This window comes from Porites lutea, chromosome 6, assembly GCF_958299795.1.
Source record: "Porites lutea chromosome 6, jaPorLute2.1, whole genome shotgun sequence".
NCBI classification, from domain to species: Eukaryota; Metazoa; Cnidaria; class Anthozoa; order Scleractinia; family Poritidae; genus Porites; species Porites lutea.
The window spans coordinates 3,643,153-3,668,592 of NC_133206.1; the positions used below are offsets into that span (position 1 = coordinate 3,643,153).

At 39.9% G+C, this 25,440-nt stretch overlaps 3 protein-coding genes across 3 annotated transcripts in view; all 3 read right to left on the bottom strand.

The window, feature by feature from the left end:
* LOC140940925 (3'-5' exoribonuclease HELZ2-like) overlaps positions 1-8,755 on the bottom strand; it is a 49,634-nt gene extending 40,879 nt beyond the window's left edge. Inside the window, exons 1-8 of the mRNA XM_073389885.1 lie at positions 8,621-8,755; positions 4,997-5,047; positions 4,809-4,860; positions 4,200-4,394; positions 3,658-3,694; positions 2,858-2,982; positions 1,161-1,223; positions 458-628 (exon numbers count right to left, since the gene is read on the bottom strand). Coding sequence (XP_073245986.1) covers positions 458-628; positions 1,161-1,223; positions 2,858-2,982; positions 3,658-3,694; positions 4,200-4,394; positions 4,809-4,860; positions 4,997-5,010 — 657 coding nt within the window. The 5' untranslated portion in view covers positions 5,011-5,047; positions 8,621-8,755. The remainder of the gene's footprint in view (positions 1-457; positions 629-1,160; positions 1,224-2,857; positions 2,983-3,657; positions 3,695-4,199; positions 4,395-4,808; positions 4,861-4,996; positions 5,048-8,620) is intronic.
* Positions 8,756-11,037: 2,282 nt separating this feature from the next.
* LOC140941519 (histamine H2 receptor-like) lies at positions 11,038-13,684 on the bottom strand. Its single transcript, XM_073390531.1, has one exon. The coding sequence runs from the start codon at positions 12,307-12,309 to the stop codon at positions 11,152-11,154; it is 1,158 nt and encodes a 385-aa protein (XP_073246632.1). The 5' UTR covers positions 12,310-13,684; the 3' UTR covers positions 11,038-11,151.
* Positions 13,685-15,100: 1,416 nt separating this feature from the next.
* LOC140940530 (acid-sensing ion channel 1C-like) lies at positions 15,101-24,478 on the bottom strand. Its single transcript, XM_073389514.1, has 7 exons — positions 24,274-24,478; positions 21,010-21,944; positions 19,682-19,832; positions 19,186-19,248; positions 18,186-18,339; positions 16,480-16,571; positions 15,101-15,523 (listed from the first exon to the last, which is right to left on the bottom strand). Exons 1-7 carry the CDS (start codon positions 24,422-24,424, stop codon positions 15,411-15,413), a joined length of 1,659 nt encoding a protein of 552 aa, XP_073245615.1. The 5' UTR covers positions 24,425-24,478; the 3' UTR covers positions 15,101-15,410.
* Positions 24,479-25,440: the final 962 nt, after the last annotated feature.

A 25,440-nucleotide genomic window follows, 5' to 3' on the forward strand; every position in this document is an offset into this window, starting at 1 on the left:
CTTTTATTGATCCTTATATGCGACATACAGAATGTGCAGTACATCCGCTACATTAAGGGTCATTGGTTTGATGAAAAACACAATAACACAATAGCAGGTTGCAGGTCATAGGAGACCCATGAAAATAAAGGTTTAGAAGAGGGGGGAGGGTGGGTCTACTACTAGGCAGGTAATATAATCCTTAATACATGAGGTCCTTATGAATAGATGTGTTTAACGAGTCCTCCGGTCTAATCTCATTCTAATTCCTGCCTATTTGGCACTGTAACTATATGAACAGCTACTCTACTCTATAGGGAAAAGTTTCAGTATAAAAGGCATTTTTCCAAATGAAGCACGAAAGTTGCTACTACCATTTTTAACCACTGAACGTCACAATGTTATTGTATTAATTTTGTCAGTGATCGTAAATGAGAATTTGCAAATCGAATTAAAAATTAAAAGAGAATTTGTTTCTTACCCTGGAAAAGTAGCACTCTGCTCGGTATTCGAGAGCTTCCAAAACACCAGGTGAGAGTTCCAAGACCTCTGTGAAAATGTCAAGGGCTACGTCCTTTTCGTTGTTGGAAAATAACAACTTGCTCCTTTCCATCAAGATGTCGATAGTCCTGGGGATTTGGTGATGACCCTACAAGATGAATTTTAGAAACATTAACTCTCATTCTTCAAGTAATTTTCTTGTTTTTCCACTGTTTTTCTCTGATGCTCTCAGAGTAAATTGCAAAACAATGCGGGTAAAGACAATCCTTGTGGCCCAGTTAATGAAAGAAACTAGTTATTAGGCAAGTGCCTCGTCTTGTCTCTTGCTAGCTATGGCCCTTCTGAAAGGGACACTTAGAGTTGATCCCTTTCGTTGTTCATTCATGTTGTAAAGTGAACCGCCTAGTGTCGTGGCCAATGGGGTGCATTTCTTTTAGCGCCTTACAGTTGACTGTTCAGTCCCAACGTGTGAAAAAACAACAGCAAAGCATTATTTTGCGCACGCCAAGGAAGAAAAGTCCTGACACTGGCTGTCTAACGCATGCTTACTCCCGTTATTCTTTGCGGCAGCTCAAATGTCCCTTTCGTAAACGATTGCGCTGCCATTTTCTAAGACTCGTTATCGAGAGTATTTATATTAAACAGAAAGAAGATCGCCCAGGATCGAACCCGGACCTCACCTGGCCACACAGCCACATTACCCTTTTCCTTAGTCTGCTTACAGAATCTCTATCTCTCTTCATCTAAGACAACAAAAAATAGACATTTGGGATCAGAAAAGGGTCGCTCCAAGCCTCTCAACCGGCCGATTTGTTAACCAGGAACTGAGAAACAATTTTGGTTGTGCAAGATTATCCTGTCAAGTCCAAACAGTCGGTGTTTTCCCCAGTAAGAAAAAAATCTTCAACTTTCCATGCGGAACCACGAAGAGCATATATTCAAACCTTTTACTCTGCAGCAGGACAGGAAGTAATGCATAATCGTTCGGAATATTACAGGAAGCGGACGTAGAGGGAGCATAGTTAGGCTTCTTCAACATGAAGCAACTACAAGAAATATACATCTCCGTATGGCAACGTATTTTGTAGCAATGGCTCTATAAATACACTAGACAGTACAAATGAATCTTAACGGTCTTAGCTTTCAGATTTACACATTAATTTGGTCACTACGTTGGTGCCTCCCCCACACGGCCATGTCAGTAATCTGTGCTTTGTTTAAACTGGGAGTCTAGTCAGCTAGTTTATGGATATGCATTACTCTTAGAAAATAATTTTAAACAAATGGTTAAGAAAGGAGCAAGCGGGATAAACTAGAGCCCCAACTGGTTGTTAGCTACTTACCTGTTTACTGAGTGCAGCAAAGGAATGGAGTTCGGGACGACCAAAGAACAAGCCAGCTAGTCAGTGGTCAAAGCACGACAAGGCCAGGACCTCTGGACAGCGGGTCTGGCGTTTTATTTACTGTAGTTTAATGGTAAGTTTAAATGGGAGTTTTTAATATATAGATTTAGCTAAAGCTAAAAGGGAAGCTCTCGATAATATTTATGGTTTCAAAATAAACATAAAATCGTGTAATGTTAAGCGGCGAGGGCAACGAAAACGGTGAAAAACAATAATAGGTCTAATTACCTAACCAAAAAAAAAAAAGTTTTCACGTGCAGCGCACTATTTTAATTTGTACTTTTCTTCTCCGTTGTTTTGCACGACTACAACGTGAAACGTCCAGAAACTTCCTGTCTACACGTTTTATAGAGGAAATTTACATGTCGTACATGTCAGGCTTGTTAACTTTTTTTTCACTGCAGCGCGTTTTTTCCTCGGTGGCCGCTAGCATTTCTCATTTTCTCTCCAACAAAAAATGGCTCCTTATCTTTCTCTGTGAGTCTCCTTTGCTCTTTTTCTCGTTGAGCTTAATTTGCTGGCCTGTGGCCTATTTTCTCTTTTCTCTGTCTTTCTCTTTCTCTATATTCCAAATTTGTGGGATGACAATTAATCTAAGCTGAACACTTTAGAGAACACGGATACAGAAACAATTTCCGCTTTCCGTTTCTCTCATTCACAAGACGCGGGTGTCCATGCGATTTCCCGCCAAAATAACCTCGATTTGCATTTGGGTTGCCGCACGTGTTGATTGAGGTATTTTACATTGGTATGCCTGAGGTGCGGACGGACGGACGGACGGAAGTACTGTCACGTGAATACCAAAATTTCTCAGATGGGTAGATTACCACATTTTCGTAGGTATGGGGCAACGCTCGCGCGCTCTTCGCGCGTGCGTACAGCTCCGCCACTAGGGACTCAGGGTTGGCTGGTTTACATAAGACTTATCCAAAATTGGATAGCTATTAGTTCTGTGGTATTAAGCCAAACGTTACCTGAGGATCAAGGGCTTTGTATATGACTGCATATCCAAAGGCTTCCTCTACTTCCCCTTGCATTTCAAATGCGCGGAACAGTAGAAATGCGATGTGTTCGTTAACCCTGCCGATCATACTCTTTGCTAAACAAAAGTCAACAAAAATAGTGTAATAGGTTATAATTACTAATGGGGTTGGATTGTACAACAGGAAAGTTGGGGTGGCGTAAGATAGGATTAAAAAACCTCGATCTCTTAAAGGTACCAAAATTAATAATTACTAATAACGTTTGAAAAACTAGTAAAGCTGTTGAAATGAAAGTGTTTAAGTAAAGAGGGTATATAAGGTAGGGTATAGTGTATAAAGGGGATTTACGAAATGTCTTCATAAAGGCCATAGTACCGCTTTTAACTGAAGTGTTTAGGTGGGTTCCATAAAGACACGCCAAGTGTAATTGAAAAATGCTTTACCAAATTTTAATTGTGCGGAATCCAAGAAATTACTCTGACTATCTACTGTGGGAAATTAAGAAGTCTGTGAACGTGTGCTACTATACTCAATTTTCGAGCAGTACGTTAAGTTAGATATGAAGTCTTGATGATCAAAAGATATGAAGAGACTGTATAAGTGTTGATTTTGCAAAAGACACAAACGGAAGTCGCTGATTCTAAGCTAGGAAGAATAAAGGAATTTTGGCAAGCCCAAATTATTATATCTTGCTTGACGAAACAGCCTAATTTGACATTACTATTAAAAGCTGTCGTGGCAAGTGTACTTTGCTCATCAAAAGTGATTTTATTTATCTAAATGATACCCACCTACTTGGCAATCTCGTATAACGTGTTGAACATAATTCTGAAATAACATCAGTTAAGTTTATTAATCTGCAATTTCGTCTAGTAGTATAATAGCAAACTAATGTAGTAACAGGTAACACGCAAGCGTACTGGCCAATATATAGGCAAGCAGACAATAAAAAAAGAGTTAAAAAGAATTTCATTTCGAAACGGTTTCATGATATTATCGTTGAATTCTTTGGGTATCAGGTGCGCTAAGCGACGTGTAATTGGTAAGAAGCATTGGGAGGCATTGTAAGCAGTACGCGGACCGATTTAAGCTATTTGTGTGTTCATCCCGCGTCTTCATCTGTAAGTTTACATAGCTTTGCTTTACTGCAATCTTTTGTGTTGTCTTTTCGTTAGCTGTACTTGTTTTTTAGGGAAGAATATTTACGAGTCTGAAGTACCCTACGAGTCAACAATTGCGTCTCCAGCAGTCCTTTCTATATAATTTACGTTGTATAGTTTGTCATCACGTTCTTTAAATGAATGTTAAACATCTTAAAAAACAACTAGCTTACCATGAGAAGTAAACATTCAGCTCGTTTGCACAACAAATCAGCCACCGCCTGATGAGAAGCCAGATCTCCAAGTTGCTTTTGTGCTACAGTGAAGAGTGCTGCGGCTGTGCGATAATCTCTAAGCACCATAAGCTGTTCAGCGTTGGACAGGGTATCATCGATATTGGATGACACGAGAATAGATGCATAAAGAGCCTGGTGTATAAAAGCCGGGAATTCAAAGATGTTAACTTTCTTTGGGCTGAAATCTTAAGAATCTGGGTACCATGAGAAAATTCGCATTTCCGCATTTGAAGATGGTAACATATATTGCGTTATTGACAAAGCATGAGGCCAAGATGCAGAAGATGGCTTGACATTCACCAAGTTCTTTTTTTGCGTTTTAATGGACCAAGACAAAGTCAAAGTCAATAAAAGAGCAAAAAATAACGAGGCCAATTTCCAGCATCTCGACAGAAAGAGCGCGGTCAGTAAGGGATTATTTATTATATGGCTAAAAGGTTTAAAGCTTTTGAAGATTTTTTCTTTCTTTATTCATTTATTTATTTATTTTTGCAATAACTTTAGAACGTCTCGGTATTTACATGTATTCAATGAAATGACACAAACCTGTGGTATTGGAAAAGGCAAATCTTCAAGAGGAGGATCACGTGTCACAAAACTGAAAATCAACAAATGTTATACATTGACATTGTTCCAGCACGATACAATAATTATTATAATTATTTTTCTAGGTAAAGTGGATTGAACCATACATCATGAAGAAATAACGAGATATGACGTTTGAAAAAGTTTACCTTGGATATTCCATTATTTGCCTGTGGATATTACTTTCCTTTTTCCTAGGACTAAAACAAGATTGTTGAAGGGTTAGGTTAGAAGAAAATCAATGCTAACTGTGATCTTGAAATAAGAACTCTACTCGCGAACACAAGCAAACACACCGTAGTTAAGAAAATAAGTCCCATTTCCACCGGCGCTAATGTATCTTTGGTCCGGTGCCGGTACATGAACAGATTATGTGAATTTATCTCCAACTATATTTGCTTTAAACCAGAATCTTACCGGGGACGTAGCCAGGATTTCTGATGAGGTATGCACAATTTTCCAAATCCCCTCCCCTCCGCCGCTCTTTTTTAGTTAGGTGCCTTTATGAGATATGAGGGTACCTTACGCCTTACTGTTTTTGTTGTCAGTATTAAATGACGTAACTAAGTTGTAACCCTCCTGGGTAAAGAGTGCGGATTTTATCAAAGATGAAGCAACAAGATGGCATAGAAGTAACTCTTAGAAAACTACATTGGAAGAAAACGCTGCAGACTTCAAACTACGCCTAGAGACCCGTGGGTATCCTAACACATATTGATTGAAAGATGGCTGTCAAAGCCCATTTTTGTTTGACTCAGGACAATCGTTCAGTCCTCAAAAAAAACAAAAACGAAAAAGTAGAGAGACAACTGACTTTCATTACTACATGCCATCTAACTGGAAAACGGAAGTCTAACAGAAGATTAGCCTCTTCTGGAAGCAATTTGTAAGAAGCATCGGATCATAACCATAAATCCACTGATTGGAAGGCTGTATAGGCTGGTCAGCGGCAAAACTGAATTTGCGTATCTCCTAACTTCAGCCTTATGATTCTCGCATCCAAACCCCATAAAAACAAATGTTTGGAACTAAATTGACATTTTCAAGGAAGGAAAATCTTTGGTCTATGCTCAAACGAAGATTTGGAGCAATTGAAGTGGAATGAGGGTAATTTTTTTGGAGCTTTTTCGTGATTTGTATATATAAAGAGCACAACGGCCGGTTAATCGATCAAGAAACCATTGTTGTCCGGACTTACCCAGTGCGTTGGAATGCACCGAACAGGCGTGCAGTCGTACAGCCCCGCATACAAATTTCGAAACTACAAACTTACCGCCACACACTGAGCAGCGAACAAATACAAGCTTGTCGCCCTGCAGGCGTGAAAAACTACATGCTTGCTGACGCTTTAATTTTTTTTGTTTCTTCCTTTTCCTTTCCTTCTTTGTTTTTTTCTTACTGTTTCTTTTTTTTTTTTTCGAAAAATCATACAAGGTTACCGCCACGCAGGCATAGAACAGTACAAAACTGCCACACAGGCGTAGTACAAAACTACAAGCTTGCTGCCACACAGGCATAATACAAACTACAAGCTTGCCGCCCCACAGGCGTAATATAAAACAACAACCTTACAGCCACACAGGCAACAAAACTACAAGCTTACCGCCACACAGGCGAGATTCAAAAACAACAAGTTTACTGCAACAGGCAAAACAAGCTACAGACTTGCCGCCTCACATGCTTGCTACCCTACAAATAAAAATGAAAAAACCGCATGCTTACTGCCCCACAAGAGTGAAAGGTAAAAACTACCAAAAGGGAAAACATTTAATTACAGTGTCCGAGGCAGAACCCTAAAGGTTAAACAATTTTGGATTGCGTCGACCCCCGGGGGGGGGGGGGGTACTCCCTTACAAGAGGCTAATAGGGATGTGCCGCTGGATGGGGTCTCATTTTCATGACTGGAGTGACTATAATGGGGTCCCATTTTCAATAGATTTACTAGAATGGGGTCGCAAATTTTCGGATTTTTGGGGCAAGTAGGGATTCCTGAATGGGACTTTCTCCGTTAAAAAATCAGAAAGTTGTTGTTTATTAAATTTAACAATAAGCTCTCATTGACCGCATCACATTCCGCCGCTTGAAACCACATTAATAAGATTAGGATGCATAAATAGAAATTAAGTGACTAAGTTGGGATCGCGAAAATTACATTTTACAAAAAGTGACTAAGATGGGGTCTATAATTGGCCAAAAAATAGACTATAATAGGGTAGGGGCTCTGACAGGCTAGCGGCACATACCAACCAAACATAAACCCAAGTACCCCCCCCCCCCCCCCGGGTGTCGACGTCACATAGTTTGAACACAAACTGGCAATACTGCCGACCCCAATTGAGTTCACAGGGACAAACAATACTTTGACTGTCACAGGAGGCGAACAAAATGCGAACCGAAAGTTCGCAAATGAGAACTTCGACAACCCCGTTAACCCGAAGAAACGAAAACCGACCAACAAGGTGACTGAAATAAGAGAAACACAAAACCTTGGCTTGGATCCCGCCGTCATCCTGAGCACAGGTAGGTGAACCAATACTAATGACCATCGGGATGGCCATCGGGATGGCCATCCTGAAAACATCCCGCTATAGCTAGAGCTACTAGTGCCGCAGCGGGTATATAAAAACCGAGCTCCTTGGCCGCCATGGAGCGAGTAAGTTGGGTTCTACCGATAGCAGCCAAGCGTCCTTCGTGTCGGACAAAGTGAATTGAATGAGACGATGCGTGACAGTGTTTCCTATTAAATATACTCATTTGCATATCATTACTTAATCCCCAGGGATCAGTATTTACAATGCAGATGAAACGTGAATAGGAATCTAGCAACAAGCTTTTCAATACGTTGCCAGATATGGAAGTCAAATGAATAAATAAGGTGCATTATTAGTTGTAACTGTTTAATTGACCTGTGTTAGAAGCAAATTTTGGAATGGACAACGCGTTAAGCTTGGCCGATAGCAAAGCCTGAATGTAAGACGAAAAAGCAAATTACAACCTATTCCCAAGAATTTCCTTTTTCGTTATGACACGCGGTTCTTGGCAAAAAGGTTTGAATATGATATAGGTCCGTCAGCCAGTAAGTGTTGCAAGTCAGACAAGCGCCATGTGGTAAAAACACAGGTGCATGTATCAATCGATCAATAAGTGAATCGACGCGTGACCGCCAAAACAATTCCGAAAAACAAAGAGATTTTTGCTTCAACTGGTCAAAGTAAAAATCGTATCACATTGCGTAAAATTGTTTAGAAACCGGAATGTTATTTCTAAAACTAACAAGTCTCATGCAGTGCCCAGGTTATTGACGTGAGGCAAACAAAACATTGTTTAAGCCGACCAGTGTTGTCTGGAGATTAATATTCAAATTTTCAGTGTTCAAAGTTGCTCTGATTAACTTGAAAAATTGACTCCATAACTTTTCTCTTTTCTGGATCAAGATAGACTTCCAGTAAGGCGATATAATGCTAGTCAGTTGAAAATACCTCTCAAAAATATGTTTGGGTAATGGACGTGTCACAACAAGCTAGAAAACGGGTTTATTCATTACTCGAGCGATTGACTGCAGCGCGCTTTAGAAATAATGGATTGTTGTTGCAAGACCGCTTAAGCGAAGTTGCTTGTGATTGAGATGAATTTTTATCAGACTCCAGAGAAATATAATTTAAATTCCGAATTTGTGACTGGATCCGGACAATCCGTTGTACCTAAGCGAAATTTTCAGTTTCGGAAGATGGATGACTGTGCAATAGAATGTTATGACGACATGCTATGCTTACCAATCCTTCGCTGAATTAATTGATCGCCAGAAGAAATGCAGGTCGTTAGAAGTAAAAAAAAGAAATAATGATCCATAAGTTTTCCCGTGGTTTCATCCTGATAAGCCAGACGTGTATGCTCTAGCAAAGGACGATCTGACGTCATGAAATGAAGGTGAAAATCACGACCAGCGGCAGACACTACGTAGCGATAAGGAAGTTGGGTTGTGTATGAGTACATAAAATGTACCACCATACTGGCTTTTATAGTCGCTCTTGTAGCTCGCATACACCCCTAAAATTAAAGGACGTGTGCACTAATTTATACATTCGTGTAAACAAAAGTAAAGAGGTATTTTCATATCTTTTTTATTATTAAAATAAAATAAAAAAAAATAGTTCGTTGAATTAAATGGTTTATACGGTCTTTTATTTTTCTAGCGAGTACGGAGCCCGAGCGAAGAAAAAATAGAAAACATATCCTATAACATGTCACGTTTTGACTACAAATCCATAAATTGGGATTTGGGTTATTGATCCACTTTAGACCAGCTGTCTAGGAGCAGTTCTAAAATAGTGAACTTACGCAACAGGACTGGAGAGGAAAGAAGACATCAAACCATGTGTGACAAGCGAGAGAATAATTTTGCTTGAAAAAACTTTCCGCCAAACTTCACCTTCCTTTAAACAGATCTTTTTGTAAAAGACCAGAAAATATTGATGTTTAAGTGAAGATGAAGACAAAACGCGGAAGTAATAGCCCTGTCACGTGTGTCACGCACAAGCGTTTTGCCGTCCTCTTCTTCCTGCTGTCCTGTTGCGTAAACTCACTAATCACCTCGAGACGAATTACCTGTGGAAAATGGCGTGTATCATGACGGATGCATTCTCTTCCCCCTTTACCTCCTCTTGTTGAGAGCCGATTGACTGCCCTATACATGATTTCGTTACGATACGTGATTTTGATTTCATTCACGGAATCCATTGTGTCCACTCCAGTTTAAAAAGTCTCTCCTCCCTCCCTCCCATACAATGAGCTCTGATCTCCTCTCAAAAAAAAGCAAGAAAAAATAAGTCTCCTTGGGGACTTTGTCGAGATATTACTGTATTAAAAAACATTTACTGAGAAGATGCAGCCTGAACACGGTATAAAGTCATTTTTGAGCGATAAACAGTTCATTCTGAACTTCTTTTGCAAGTATGGGCTTCCGCGTTTCCAACTAAATTGAAAAGGGTTATTATGGAAATCAGCAAACACATAACTGGATTATAACATGAGTTTTATTTTCTACATATTGCTAAATATTGAGCAGTTACAAGCTTGACTTTAATTGTAGGTATTAATCCGTTTTACGTAAAGGCAGAGTTTAAAATATGGGCCATGTAATATGCTTTCAATAATAATAGCACAATTAATTAATGTACAAGTCGCTCAAACGGAAGCTGAACGTTTAGGTTACATTTTGAATCTGAAGTCGAATTTAATTAAGAATATGGCTAATAAAACATTTTTTCCTACCTATCTAAGAACTTAAATTTTCAAGTTCATCGGTCAGTTAAGAGAAGAGTGCCGTTTATTTCAAATACTTCAATTTGCTGCCTCATAAACTTAATGATATACGTACAGAAAGTTTGGGATAAATGGTTCCTGTCAGTTCTAGCAATGATTAATCCCTCAGGGCTCTTTACCGTTTGTTCTAGTTCTATGCATGGTCGGCTAGTTCTGATCGTCTTGAGGCTACAGCTCCTGTTGGTCTGCAGTAAAAAGACACTGGCAAGCGACGGGCGATTGGAGTCATCCCCATGCGGCTCATAACTAACACAACTTTGATGTAGAAAGTTTGCGTAATTCATATGAAGTGCTGTCGTAAATTATTAGAAATTAGCAGGGGAAATAAAAAGTTGAAAATGCTTTATAAGCAGGCGTAAGCAGCTGATTTATCTCAACGTAACAAACTCTAAACTCTCTGCGAATAAAATCGCCTCTTACCCTGACCGGTCCCTGTCGCTGGGGAGAGACGAGGAGCAGTGAGGGGCGACTAAAGTACGAATTCTAAGGCTATGCTCACACTATACCGGAAAGCATTTGCGCATGCACGAAAACCCTACTGGATAGGGCTTCTGTTCACAAATAAAAACGGTGATTTTGACGCGATTTCTGCAAGGGAGCGAAGTTGCGCCGCGTTATCTCTAACCGGAGAGTCACATCTGGGATAAGTGTTCACACTATACCGGATAGATTTTGCGCAGGCACAAAAACCATACCGTATAGGGCTTCTGTTCACACATAAAAACGGTGATTTTGACGCGATTTCTGTAACGGAGCGAAGTTGCGCCGCACCGATCCCTTAAGTGGAGAGACACCGGTTAAGCGTACATACTATACCATTAGCTTTTGGTGTCGGCACAAAAACCATCACACAACAACGGTGATTTCTGTAACTGAGCGAAGCTGCGCCTCGCCGATCTTGAAAGTGGAGAGTCACATATTGGAAAGGTATCATGGGAACATAACCATAGTCTGCCGTTTACTTCATTAAACACGGTTCTGCTTAATAGCTAGGTGTTCGAACGCTACGGAGACTTGACGCTGCTGGAAAGCTTCTCCCAATAGTATTCTGTAAACTTAGTGTGGAAGATCTTCTCTTTCCTTGTTTTTTCCCTCGTAGCTTTTGGACTGCTTGCCGAAAGTCATGCTTGAAAGCTACGTAAAGTAATGGATTCAAAGCAGAGTTAAGAAACCTCGGGTAGTAAAATAGCGCATATTCAACGGAAATGGGAAGAGTGAAAAATTCGTCGCCTAATTGGTGCTGCAGATTGATCATGAAAAAGGGAAGCCAGCAAAAGATGTAAACGGCGATCATCCCGATGAAGGTTAGAGCAGCGCGCCTTTCTTGCTTGTTTGAGTGATAACTAGGCATGGATGCTGGGATGTTCTTCTTTATTGCGCGCAGCTGTTCCTTTAAAGCAATAAATATTTTCCAGTAGCAGAATGCCATGGCTATAAGCGGTAGGATAAAAAACAGGGCGATACAAACAAGGTCGTAGATTATACTCATCTTTTTGGTGAAAGCATCGAATTCTTCATTAACATCAACATCTAAACCAACCCATGACAGCTGAATCAGCGCGACGAATGCAGCTGCAGTCCACACAAAGAACAGCAAAAAGAACACTTTCCGTTTCGTAACTAAGGAGCGGTAACGCATAGCGCGTGTAACAGCAACATAACGGTCAATGGACACTAAGATAAGATGTAATACAATTGAAATGAAGAAGAACCTTGTAAGTACTTGAGTGATACCGCATATTATTGTAGTCTGAACGGCACTGCACGCCAAAGATAGCGGTATTCCTGGCACTCCACTGAGCAAGTCGGAAAAAGCCAAACTTCCAAGGATAAAGTTTGCAACTGTTCGTAGAGATTTCACTCCTATAATCAGACGTAACACCATTGTATTACAAACCACGATCACAATTGCCAAGACTAGAGGAAAGATGTCGTATTCAGGACTGAATCCCAAAATTTCTTCATTTTCATCATCATCCGATGCATCAGTCAGGGTGATTTTCTGATTCTTGTTTGTTGTGTTGTTCATATTCAAATATTTTCTAAAAACTTTTGGAAATGATATTGACGACCACAGGCCGCTGTTGAAAGCAGAGAAAGGGGAACAGCTGACTTGAATATAGTGACCACACACCACCATCTAAAATTTATGTACATGATTAAAAAGGAACTCATGAGGGATAAATTATCAACAACAAAAAAAGAGACAGGTGTGCAGTTTTAATAACTTTAACTGTTTGTTTTGATGCTCTGGGGGGCTTTGCTGTCCATTTGTACAGCATACTTATAATAATTTATTTTACGTGTCCTTAAGCTGTCAATTATTATTTGAAAACTAAATGAGAACACCGCCTATTGGTTATTATTGACGTGTGTTCTTGGATTTTCTCTATTTTACGAATCTTCTCAGGGAATTAGCACGAGCTTTGTCAAATAAAACAAAGACTAGCGACGACCAAACGAAATCAATCTTGACATGTAATATTAAATAATACAAGGATTTTTTAGCGAGTCTTTAATAATTACATTGCTTTTCGAATATACAATTTAAAAACAAGTGCCGGATAGTGCCCGGAGGACAGTGTTAGGTTAAACGTTTGTAATAGAAGAAATTAGTCTTAGTGTTGATGTCAAACAATACTGTTTTGTGTTTATTAAATTAACGTTTTGTTTAACGGTCCGCTAATGAACGTGAGTTTATTGCTGTGCTCCGTTTGGTAAGAGAAAAACGGTCATTACTCTGTAAATATAAAGCTGCGCGTGACCGTGTTAATCTCAATTTACTACAATGGAGAGTCAAACACGCGAACATTAAATTAAAAAAAAGTCACTAAGATCTCGATGGCAAAACAAAGTTATCCATAAAATCGAGAAGACAAGACCTCTAGACAAGGCTTTCAGCAAAAGCCGTTTATCCAAGTAGTATAGTGAGCAAGACATTGAAAGCGATATTGGCTGTATTGATACTAGAAGACGTCTTAAACGTCCAAACGCATTAAAAGTCTGACTGTTAGGTGCGTCGTTAAGTGCGTCCCGTTTTCATACTAGACGCCTTAAACGTCTGAGACGACTAATTCATCTGTTAAGTGCGTCGATCGGACGCATTTAACTTCAGACGTTTAATTCGTCTGACGTTTAATGCGTCTGCCTTATTTCCCGTATTTATACTAGACATCTAAGTCGTCTATTAAGATGTCTTAAATGTCTAAGACGTCTTACACGTCCTCTAGTATAAATAGGGCTATTTAGGACGTAAGCAAAACCTTTATTAATGGGGACGAAGGGATAAGATCAATCAGACAAAAATGTAGCCTGCGTCAGAGACGAAACTAAACACTGGTTAAGTCCGTCTGCGAAACAGCGCCGAAATCCTTGTAATTCTGTTGGCGCCCACTTGTGTACCAGGATTTGAGTACACGCGATGATTGGCCTGTTTAAAAAAGTCATTGTCGATTTCCCAGTCAAGATGAAAGGAAATTCGAAACGCACTTCTGGTTATTCGTTAAGTCCTTTAAGTGCCCTAGAACAAGGATATCGGCGCTGTTCCTCAGATGTACTAGCCGGGGTTGAATTACGAAAGCGACACATGCTTAAAAGTAGTAGGAAGTCTCTCTCCTCCGCATAGGGCTCTGCGTGGATTGCTGGGGAGAGAGAGAAATAGGCCCACCCCGTTTCCAGGGTCCTCTTCTACTAGTAGATTATCTTATTACAAAAAAAGCTGGGAACTTTACTTTACCTCAAGTAGTACGTACTATGATGATTTCCAAGCTGCCTAAAGGGTCTTTTTTTTTTTCAAATCGAGGTAACCGAGAAGTCTTTGATATGAAAATGGCGACCAGGCAGAAAAAATGGCACCAGTTTCTTCGGCAGCAGAGTTTTATTCTCCTCTCCTCTTCTCTTCTCTTCTCTTTATAGGGGAGCCCCGCTTTGACCAATTGCTGCATTTGTTCTCGGTCGTCCCGAGTTCAACCCCTCGGCCACGCTTGTTAATAGCCAACTGGTTCCCTCCTGCCAGTTGCGGTTTTTAATCCTGTTATGTTATATTTCAATTATTTGACCTTTAAAGCCTTTTAAATCTTTTCTCTTCTCTACATATTAAATTCAATTTACTTCCAGCTGGCTCTTGTATAAATGATAAATGAATATCTGGAATCATCCGAAGTTTAAAGAGATAGATATACGGCGAAATTTTAAAAATGCTGGAATACGTTTAATAGAGAGCTCTTTACCACCTTGACATTCAATGTTTATCGCGACCAAGGCTACTGGAATTAAGCACACTGTCAGATAAATTTCACCAAATTGGAGCAGTTTGTAGGATCCAGTGAGCTGGGAGGCGGACAAGTTTAAACAGGGAGATTGGTTTGACATTTAAAAATGCTTTATAACAAGCTACTACCTCACCCCTCGGCCCTAAATCTGCTACAAAGCCATTCCTTTTGTCGTCATAAAAAACGACTGCGAGCAGGATACTCGTCCCTCGCCCCAGTTTTCTTGCCGCGTTGTCATAAGAAGGCTTAAGCAACGAAGAAGGCGACCTCAACGAGAACGGCAAGAAAGCAATAGGTTTAGATTGGCAAAAAAACAACTCTGCACGTGCATCACGCTTTTCCAAGTCGCCACTGCATGACTCGGCATTGTGAGAATGTGTAATTTCACTTTTTGTGGAAGACGTGAACACAAGACAACGACTTTCTTTTTCTTTCCCTGACTTCGATACAATCTTTTAGAATTCAACTCCAGGAATAGACTGCTACCATTTGATTTGACGAGTTGAAACGAGAAAGAATAACAGGAATAAAGTTTGAAGCAGCGCCAATTCACCTCTTAAGTGACGTTTTCGTAGCCGTCGCCGTCGCGGCCATCGTCGTTGATTAAGCTCTCTATTGTTGATGATGATGTGAGTGGCGTTCCCTTTTCGCCTCGCGCCTTGCCTTTTAACTAAGTGAACGCCTCGAACAGGCCAAAACGCACAGCGTCGCTTTTCACTTTATACTGAAAACGTTACCTACATTTCATAAGGCTTTTTCGCTCTTAAAGCTAGGGCACAACTTTTAAAACAAGTTTAAGACAAGGGAAAAGCGATCGCAGGTGTTTAACCTTATTAATTTATTTAATTCCCTGAATTAATCGTTTTTTAAGAATTCCTAAGAACGCAATGGAGGTGGTTGCTTCCCTTTTAGCGTGTCGCGTTGGTTAGAGCATTCAAGGGTAATCCTGTGAAGCGTCTCTCTTGTGTAATCAGCTGTCTTTCTTGTTTCGACGGGAACAAAGATAAATGACAAAGTCGACAAACTCAAAAACCGTCAGAATACTGGAACCGAGGAACAGACCCATGTTACCTCCAATCTCACCTAAAGCACAGAACATACGTAAGTACATTACAATAAGGCCTCCTCCACATGTATGCAGGTATTTTTGAAAACGGAGATTCTTTTTCCTTGCCATACATAGCGTGTACGAATCGTTTTGGCCCGTCCATAAAAACTGATAAAACAATGGACTATAGCATCCCTTACTGGGCATGCACTGTGATATGCATGACATCATCGTATTCGAAAACCTCCCTTTTTGTCCGTCCACACGAAGGATTCGCTCTCTTCCCTCATTCTCTCTCGATAAATGTTTCGCAATGTTTTCGGCCAGATACTCCTCAAAAAGCGTCCATCGAGCAATATGTTTTGCGCATTCTTACTTTTCTTCCCTTCAGTTTTAGTAAAAAATTCAGCTATTTCGTCTTCGGATAGCTGTGAACGCCATTTTTTTGGTTCACTCGAGAATAAATAACTAGGCCACCGCGCCTGGAAACGAAGTTGATCGACAGTCTATTGCCCGTGCAGCCTCGTTTCTAATCAAATATACCATCGATCAACCTCGTTCCCAGTCAAATATACCATGAAATCGATGGTATATTGCCGGCACCTTCCTCTTCTTCTTCTGGTCAACGTACGTCGGTTGGTATGAAGAATTAGTCGAGCGATTGGAGCCAGTCATTATTTTCTACTAAATCAGGGAGCCTTAAAACTCTCCAAGAGAAATTTTAAAATTCTTCGACATGGCCATTTCCAGTCGCAATGTGTCATGAACTCTGTTACATTCCCACCGAAATTCAACTTAAAATCTGATGCGGTGGAAACTGCGATAAGCGAACCCCAAGTCTTCGGGTAGGGTAGTCGTTTTTACGGTGATTGTTTGACGAGAGGTTCAACGGAGAAGCTTTGGCTGGGTGTTGAAATTTTGGTGTTTTGGATGGGTGGTCGCTTACGAGAAAGGGTCTCTTATGGAGGGTAGACTGTATTTATATTCTTACCCATTAGCGCGCCGCTGTCATATTGAGCTTTCTGTCTGAAAAGTTCGTAACTGAAGGTTTTGTACCCAACTTGAAGGTAGACCAGGTTCTTCCTATGAAAAAGAAAAGAAAGATAAATAACGGAGAGTGGGACAACAAGTAAATGTAACGAGTCTCTCACAACATGAGAACCCATGGAAGACACCGATTGCTGTTCAAGCTCCGAAGAGCACTGAACCTCTCCCCTGCGCAGTTAGCAGGCTCTTTCTCCGAAGCGCCTTATGGTAGCAGAGCAGCTCTGCATGGTAACCCCGATATTGGTGAAGCCGGACTCATATTCGTAATTGGGAGGTCTCGAGATATATCCGTCTCAGCCAAAACGTAGGCAATAAAAGCACGCGTGGAATGAAGTTGTCGCGCACGTTAAAAACACGCAAGTAAAGCAAACGAGACATTTATACCGAGCTAATACATCAGGTTTTTATTTCTGTGCCATACGTCCTGCGTGGTGCTATGAAATACAAAGAAAGTGTCGAGGGCGAAACAGAAAAATTTAATACGGCGCAGTGGAAGTTGTTTAATGGTGTTAGTCATAGTGGTGGTTGGTTACAGTTCTAAAACAAAGGTCAGCGAGCAAGAAATATATAACGTAGGAGTTACTAGATATTCATTAAAAAATAAAATCAAACTATCAGCCTGTTGAAGTAACAGCAAATAAATTTTTGGAGAAATCAGTACTGAAGTAATTAGAGGTGTTTACCCTCTACAGGATATAATTTGTTGTAAATTATATTTCGTAAATTATATTTTTTATTGCATTATAACCTCATTGTATTTGTATTAAAATCTTTTCTTAAACTCAAAACAGGAGCATTTATAAAGTATCTTTACCGAGTAAAGCGTTGGTATCGATGAGCCCTGGCTATGGGGTCTTTCTGCAGGTACCGTCATCATAAAAGAAACAAAGGAACCGGACAAAAGAGTTCTCATAGGGGTTTTATTCTTTGGTGGTATTCAGTGGCGGATCCAGGGGAGGGGCCCAGGGTGCCCGCCGCAACCCTTATCTTTAGAACAAACTGAGGCCCGAAGGGCCAAAAAAATTTTTTTTGGAGACTGCTCTCCCCCCTCTCCCCCTCCCCCCCATTATCTGAAGGTCGGGATCCGCCACTGGCATTGTTCCTTTTGTTGCACGGAATCTTGTGTCTCAGTACCTACAGAAGGAGCCTGGCTATGGATCGAGAAAGAGCGACCATAAAAAAAGTCTATGATTAGTCCAGACGGCGTCATAATCACCTGGCGTCAGGTGTTTATCGAACTTTGGACCCGGAATTCTCACAACAAGTATGGGATCTGTGGATAGGAAAATGAAAGGTTCGCCATTTGATGACGGTTTCTGAGGGATAAGAGATTGGCAAAAAAAAAACACACTACTTTAATTCATCATGAAAAAAATAAATAAATGTGACTTGCTTCAGGCAGGAATCGGTTTCTGGTTCAGGCTCGCTAACAAATTCCAAAGGTAGGGTTGGAATTATTTTCGAAACCGAGTCAGTGTGTCCTGGTTAGCTCAAGGCACCATAGCTCCATAGCTCTTCATATCTGTAGTTCCGTCAGACCTCGCCACGGGGAAACTAATACAGTATGGCGCTCATACATCACAGCCTTTACGCAATTACTCAAAGTATTTTCAATGAGTTTGTTCTTCGGATCTTAAATAGATGACGTACCTAAAATAATCCTCAGTTCGATTGAAGTCTTTGCGTTGTAGGATTTTCACCATAGAAGGATTTGGAAATGCTGCAGTTGAAATTGTTGGTTCATAAACTGTGACGTCACAAGCAAGAGGACAATGACATGTATTTGTTCCTTTATGTAGCACATCTGGCAAGGCATAACAACATAAAACTAATAAATAACCGAAATACCATACAACTTCAGACTGCGTCCCCAGAGGGCAGGTAGATACTTAAGTTTTTGTCTCACACACGTCTTATCTTCGATATATGACAATGTGGCATTACTTCCCGGGGGGGGGGGGGGGTACTCCAATATATGGGCTATATAGGTACGTGCCGCGGAATAGGGTATGGTTTTTGAGGTTCTCGATCCTTAAATAGGGTATCTTTTTTGACCCTTTTGTTTCTGTGTGCCTGGTGTGGTCCTTAGATAGGGTAGCTTAATTGTATTATCTAATACTGGAGTATGAAAATGCCCGTCGGTTATGATTGCATATTATTGAGCTCGGCTTATTCTAGTATTTTATGCTTGATGCTATACATCCAATGTTACAGAGAAGAAATAAAGTTTTCCTTTTCATGCTATTAATAATTTGGTTTTTTCCTTGAATAGAGTGTCATTTTTCGGCTTTGGGCCTTAAAAAGGGTATCAGTTTTCGCTTTCTTAGTCCTTAAATAGGGTTAGGGTTCACGAACCTTCGCGGCACACCCCTATCCAAAATTGGCGGGAGTACCCCCCCCCCCCCCCCCCCGGCATTACTTCGAGAAACACAAGCTTTCTCTTATATATTGATACCAAACGGTTTCGATAGAAAATAAAATAAATTCTTAGGTGGTAACAGAATTTAAAAAAATAAGAAAATATTGGCTTAAAAGCGTAATTTAGCAGCGTACCTAATAGCAAGTCATTAGTAAGTGCATGATGTTCATTAAATGTATCATCAATAAACAATCCAGTCAGTCAATTCTGACGTGTTGCCGAGATACTTACCATTGTACACTTTATAAGTACAGTATTGGTCTTCTCGAGAACAAACTCGGTCAGCAGAATTGCCTAAGACATGAAAAAGTGAAAAATTTCAGACTCCTTAAATAAATACAAAAATCCAATATACCTACTGTAGCCTATTTATTACCGATTACCTATCGAAGCAGACCCTGATTAGTTAACTTACTTTGAATTATATAATAACGAGAAAGATGAGGAATGGGAACTAATGCCATGCACATGTTAAAGCACTCACATGGCAAAACATAAACATGCCTAAAGTAATTTCTAATTGAAATTGAATAAACTAGCTAATTCCTCAACAATCAAGCGGACGAAAACATACCAGCCGCCGGGTGGTAGAGGGCATGTTTCCTGGCAAATGCACTAATTTCTTACCAGAAATTTAAAAATGTTATGTGAGCCCGCCGTCCACTGCGGTTCTGGGTTAAAGTCGAAATGACACTATAACAACAGATTATGAGACAGACGCCCTTACTGTTATCACCAATATCCCTGCACTTGCATGCTGCCAGTGTTTTTTTTGAGAGGCACTCGTAATAACAACCATCTGACGTGTAAGTCTGAAAATTGGTCAGCTTTATAGAATCATCGCACTCTGTCTCGTATGGAGTTTTTTTGTTTCGGTACTACAAAGAAAAATACGAAAGCTAATTAGTTGAATTAACCTAGGGAGTAACTTCCTCCACGTTCTATATCTCCCTTTTAACTTGTCGATGCTCGAACGGTATCTGTGAGCTTTTGCGGGCACTTCGACATGCGCATATGCCAATCACTCACATTGTGAAGACATGCACTTTCGTAATCAGTCGAACTCTTACAAGCTGAACTCCGTTATAAGATAAGTAGACAACCTTATGAGGTAATCAACCTTGTAGAAATCTAAATAGATCGCCCACAATTTTGAAATGCAAATCCCCACAACATCCTCACTTATGTGACAACGGCCATTTGAAATCTCAACGAAAATCGCTCGTTTTATTACGAAGATAGACAACCTCATGGGGTGGGGGGGGGGTTAGGACATCTCTCGTCCCACCTAAGGTTATACGGAATCCTGGGAATTCACCACAAGCAGCCTGCCACAAGGGATCCAGAATCCAGCTAATGATTGCAATCCGGAATCCACAGCGTGGACTCCAGAAGCCCAGACTGTGATAGATTCAGGGGCAGTACCCGAACGTCAATTTTCGGAAAATATGTGTTCGGAAGACGATTTGGGATCTAGAATTCTTTTTTGTTGTTTTTGTTGTTAAATTTTTTTGCTTGCCTGCCTCTCCTAGGATTTTCGAACATCTAAAAAATGGTATAATTGCCAATTTATAACGGATTTTACCCTAAAAAGGTCACTTAGAAATTTCGGGAGCCTTTTTTCTGGCTGAAATCTTCGAAAAGGTAAGTCTTGATCCCTGCAATTTTCAGATCACTAGAGTTTCAGCTAGGAAATCCGAACACATGAAAACTTTTTAGGGGATAAAAATGTGCCTATATCTACTGTTTAAATACTAATTTACGTTTAATAATGCTATGTTTAAGTGGTTTTGAACTATATTCTCGTTAGGTGCCCCTGAAGTTTGATTGTTTTAACATTTAGTAAAAAAACGCTGCTATTTGCATAGCTTTGCATATTGATGGATCTTAGTTTAAAGCTTCAATAGTTTAATTATACAATACTTTATTTCAAAAATAGCATAAAGGAAACCCAGAGGTCAACCCTTAAACGTGAGGAGCAACTGTCTCAGTCACATCACCTGTAAGTCACAATTAATCTTAAGCTAAAAAAAATATTTACTAGTTCCTACTCACCACTTTTCTTTTGATACTGATCTGAGCATGAGACCCCGGAGCCACCAGCGCACTGTTCCATGGATTGATGTATTCTCCCTGATTGTGAACAAGCACTCTGATCCCTTCAGAAAGCAAACCAAACTGATGGTCATCAGTATAGAGGTTAAGCATCACAAACAGACCAGCTGATAGATCACCGTAAGACACTTGCAATACATCGTCACCAGGAGCCGAGTTGAATGAATAACACTTTCCAAAGTTTGTCACAACTTCAGTGAAATTCCTGTAAGTGCAAGGTTTGTCCGACGACCCAAACTGGCATGTTCCTGGCACGATCATCCTGCTTAAATCGAGGCCATAAGCCTTATAAAAATCCCTTAGGTTAAATAATCTCTTGTTACTGTTGAGAACTGCCTTTAGCTCATTTTTGTAGTCTTCAGTGCAGTTGTCTATAGTAGCCTCGACATCGAGGATGATATCGCTGCTGAAACAACAGCATAGGAGTGCTTCTCCGCAAGGTCGCCCTGCCCTGACATTCGCAGTTGCCTCGCAAGCTTCTATGTTGAGTCCAAGCTGGATAAAATCGGGATCATCGTCTCTCATTGATGCTTTACGTTTTGATATCATTGTCATGGGACATAGGGTTATTGCCGGGAAGGGCATTGTGTCATCCGGGTACTTTATTTTCATGATTGTAGCAATCGGAAAGTCGAAGTACTTTATGATGCTGTTGCAGAGGGAATATATGACATACCCAGTGCAAGTCATTAACAGAATAAGCCAAACCACACGTGCCCAAAATGATCTTCTTACAAAAATATATTTAAAACCATGGAGGGTTGCGTATTCCGAAAAATCTCTCCATTTGTGGCTTCTGGTAGGGAAGCTTTGTTCTTTATCAACATTCCCCACATCAGAGCTGGCAACAAATGTATCTAAAGGACTTTCAATACCTTCAGGAGGAAAAAAAAAGAATTACTGCTCTGCCATCCAACCCTTACTATACTGAATGCGACAAACCCTATGTTCAATAACTAAAGTATGCATCATCGCACGACTGAAGTCTATGATTATTTCATTCAGTAGTATCAGCATTATTAGATGTTTTTACAAGGCATACTCGGCTGCTTGGCTAAAATTAATTCTTTATTTTTTATGGCATGACCTCTCTATTTTCTAAAATATATATCTACGAGTTCCCCACAGTTTTTACTTTGATATGTACTTAATTGCCCAAGAAACCTTCGAAGAGTAAAAATAAAGTTTCTCAGCTATCTTCAGGATTATAGAAAATACCTAGCTGACTCGACAGAAGACGCCGTATTTCAATCGACTTGGTTCATGTGAAGATGCAGTTGAACCTCTATCAGGCGGCCACTCTCTGGCTATTAGCTAGGCCGCTGCGGCCCACTTTTCTATTCAGTAGCCATCACGCGGGGTGGCAAAGGGGTTTTCCGTGACGCGTAATGGGACCGAAATATGGATCGGACCCAAATCTTGAGGCGTGATTGGACATTGCAGCGTGATGAGCGATTTACATACTATTTTCACCTGACGCGTGACGCGTGATTTTTCTTTGAAATTTCCGTGATGATTAATATCATTCGAACATTAAAAATAGATTGTTATGACACCAACTTCTTGCCTTTTTTCTCGTTCCTCGACCTCTGATTTCCTCAGGATCAAATGTTAATGTTTTATTTTTTTGTTTTGTTTTGTTTTGTTTATACAAAGCAAAAAAAAATCTAATTATTTGAACTCTCATGGCGAGGAGGCCCAAGAGAAGCCACCGGGCTTATAATGTGGTTAATATTCAGTGTTTTATTTTTCCGTGATGCGTGATAGGTACCCCCTTTGCCACCCTGATCACGCTCTTGATACACTTTTTAGATTGGCCAAATTTTAATATAACGATGAAGGAAAATCGTAGTGAAAATCTGGAAGGTGACTTTTTCAGCTTCTTTTATAGCGCTTTATTTAGTTATTTATTTTTTTACTCTACGCTGCTGGTAAAAGAAATAAATCACGGGCTCGTGGCCGTAAACCACAAAGATGGGTATCACAGTCCGAAATAGAAGGTGACCACTGATTATGGACCAGTAATACCGCTCCCGTCGCTTGATTTTTTTGAAAGAAAAATGACGTTTCTGCTTAAGATTATGTTTCCATATTTGTGCGGACTTACTCTCCTGGGAGATAAACCACTATTAATAGGCCACTTCAGGACAGGCTCCTGGCCACTTGCCTGTACTCCAGGACGTTAATGGTGATTCCACTGAGGTTTCGAAACATGATTTGTCTTATGCAAATTATTTGCCATTTTTAGACTACATAAAACTTATTTAAAGAATTATGCGCACTTTTTAAACATCGTATATTGCCTTCAGTGTTTTTTTTTTTTTTGGTAACAAACTTAAAGGCAAGATGATAAAAATAAGACAATGATTTTCAAAATAGCTGACATGTTACTATGGCGACCAGGAAAACATGGAAAAAGAAATTTTTGTTGTATGCGGTCTTTAACTCCTTACTCGACGTTGCTCTAAAAGTGCGATTAGTAAGAACTGTTGAAAGAAAACGAGGTATGACTTCAGACATCCATGTACAATTTTTTGCATTAGAGGGCAAGATTTGGTCATGGAAATTATTCACGGTTCACTGCCACCTTTAAGCTATGTTGTAACTCTAAGAACCTGTTGTTCGCACATGGTTGAACGCAATGAGTTTATTTTTATCATTCAACATGATGAAGGATGTGAGAAACCGTTAGTATTATCCACTAAACTGACGCTGGAATGAATTTACGGCTTCGTTTTATCCCTTTAAAATGAGCTTGGTCACGCGAAAACTGCCATGAGATGAATGTCCGGGTGGCATCTTTCAATAAAGAACAAAGTTTACAAATTAAAAAAAAACTGGAGCAAGAACTGTGGTGAATCATCTCAATGTCGATCAGTGGTTGATGGCAGTTATCTAAATTGGGGTCAAAAATTCAATATATGAGAAAATTTTTCTTAGAAAAACATCTCTTTGTTTACGTCTGTTAAATCACGCGAAAACAAAATTCGAATTAATTAATATCCGTTTCGAACATTTACTACCCTTGCATACGTTAAAATCATAGGAATCGAATGGCTTTGTTTTATTTTCCCATATTAACGCTGTGGATGATTCAAAATCCAACCAGTTCAAGAAAACCGACAAACCCTTCGAAAACCTCGAGTGATTTAAATTATCATCAGCCGATGTATCAACCCGGATTGTTTTGAAGGTGTTACTCACCAGAAACTGAATTTGCCTTTACAGCCGCCTCACAATCGCTAGAACTTGAATTCCTTTTAAGGCTTTTCAACTTTACTGGTTCCTCTGTTGTGGAATTATGTACTGCCTCCATGTAACTAGGCTTTCTTTCAGCTCGACTGTGTCCATTCATAATCCTAAGATTTGCCTTCGTTGAATATACTTAGCATGGCAGCATACAAATTGATTCTTCCTAGCGTGACAATATACTCTACATATATTAGATGCTGTACTTTGTAATGAGTCAGCGGAAATGCCCCTTAAAAAGACGTCTTTTCTAAATGCCACCCGTCATCTTTATTTTTCTCTCTCTTTCAAAATATAACACCTCTTTTTGACGATCTTCTCAAGTACTGAAATATTTTCATCGAATCATTTATTTACATTTGTCGCACTTGGAACTTTCGTTGCAACAATAACCTGTCATGAAATATTAAGAGGGGCAAGATTTTGTTTGCGCTCCGTCCGCTTCGCAGACTATTTTAAAACTCGCGTTAGTACTAATGTATATTCACAATTTCAAAACAAAATCACAATTTTAAGTAATGAGAGGATTGATTTTAGGTAACAATCGTCCCATCACAACCCGTATTATTTTTGTATTATTTCGATGCATATAAAGACTCGGAAGGCCAGGTTTTATCGATACTGAGGCGTCTCACACCCCTTTGTTTTCTGGAAAGGCTTTAGTTCAGGTCAGAACATGTCATTTACTCAAATTATTATAAGTCTCGCCATTTGACGTACTGATGGTACAGTGGAACCTCGATATAGCGAACCTCTTATAACGAAGTCCTCAGATTAACCGAACGATATTCTTAGTAAAATATATGGAAAAGAATCATCGTACAACGAAATCTCACTATAGCAAACATATTCTGCCAGTCCCATTCCCTTGCACTGTAACTCAAATCATGATATTTAGGCAAAAGCAACTAGCGTTCGCGTGTCCTCTCTCACTTCCTCAAGAAAGAATGAATGATTTGTAAGATATATGAGATTACAAAGATAACAACATTGTTCTGTTTAAGTGATGTTTATTATCATCATCGTCGTCGTCGTCGCAGTATTTGTTATTATTGCTTTTTTTTTTTCGAGAACAAGGGAAAAATTGCTAATTCGTTTAGCCAATCATATGTGGGTATCCGC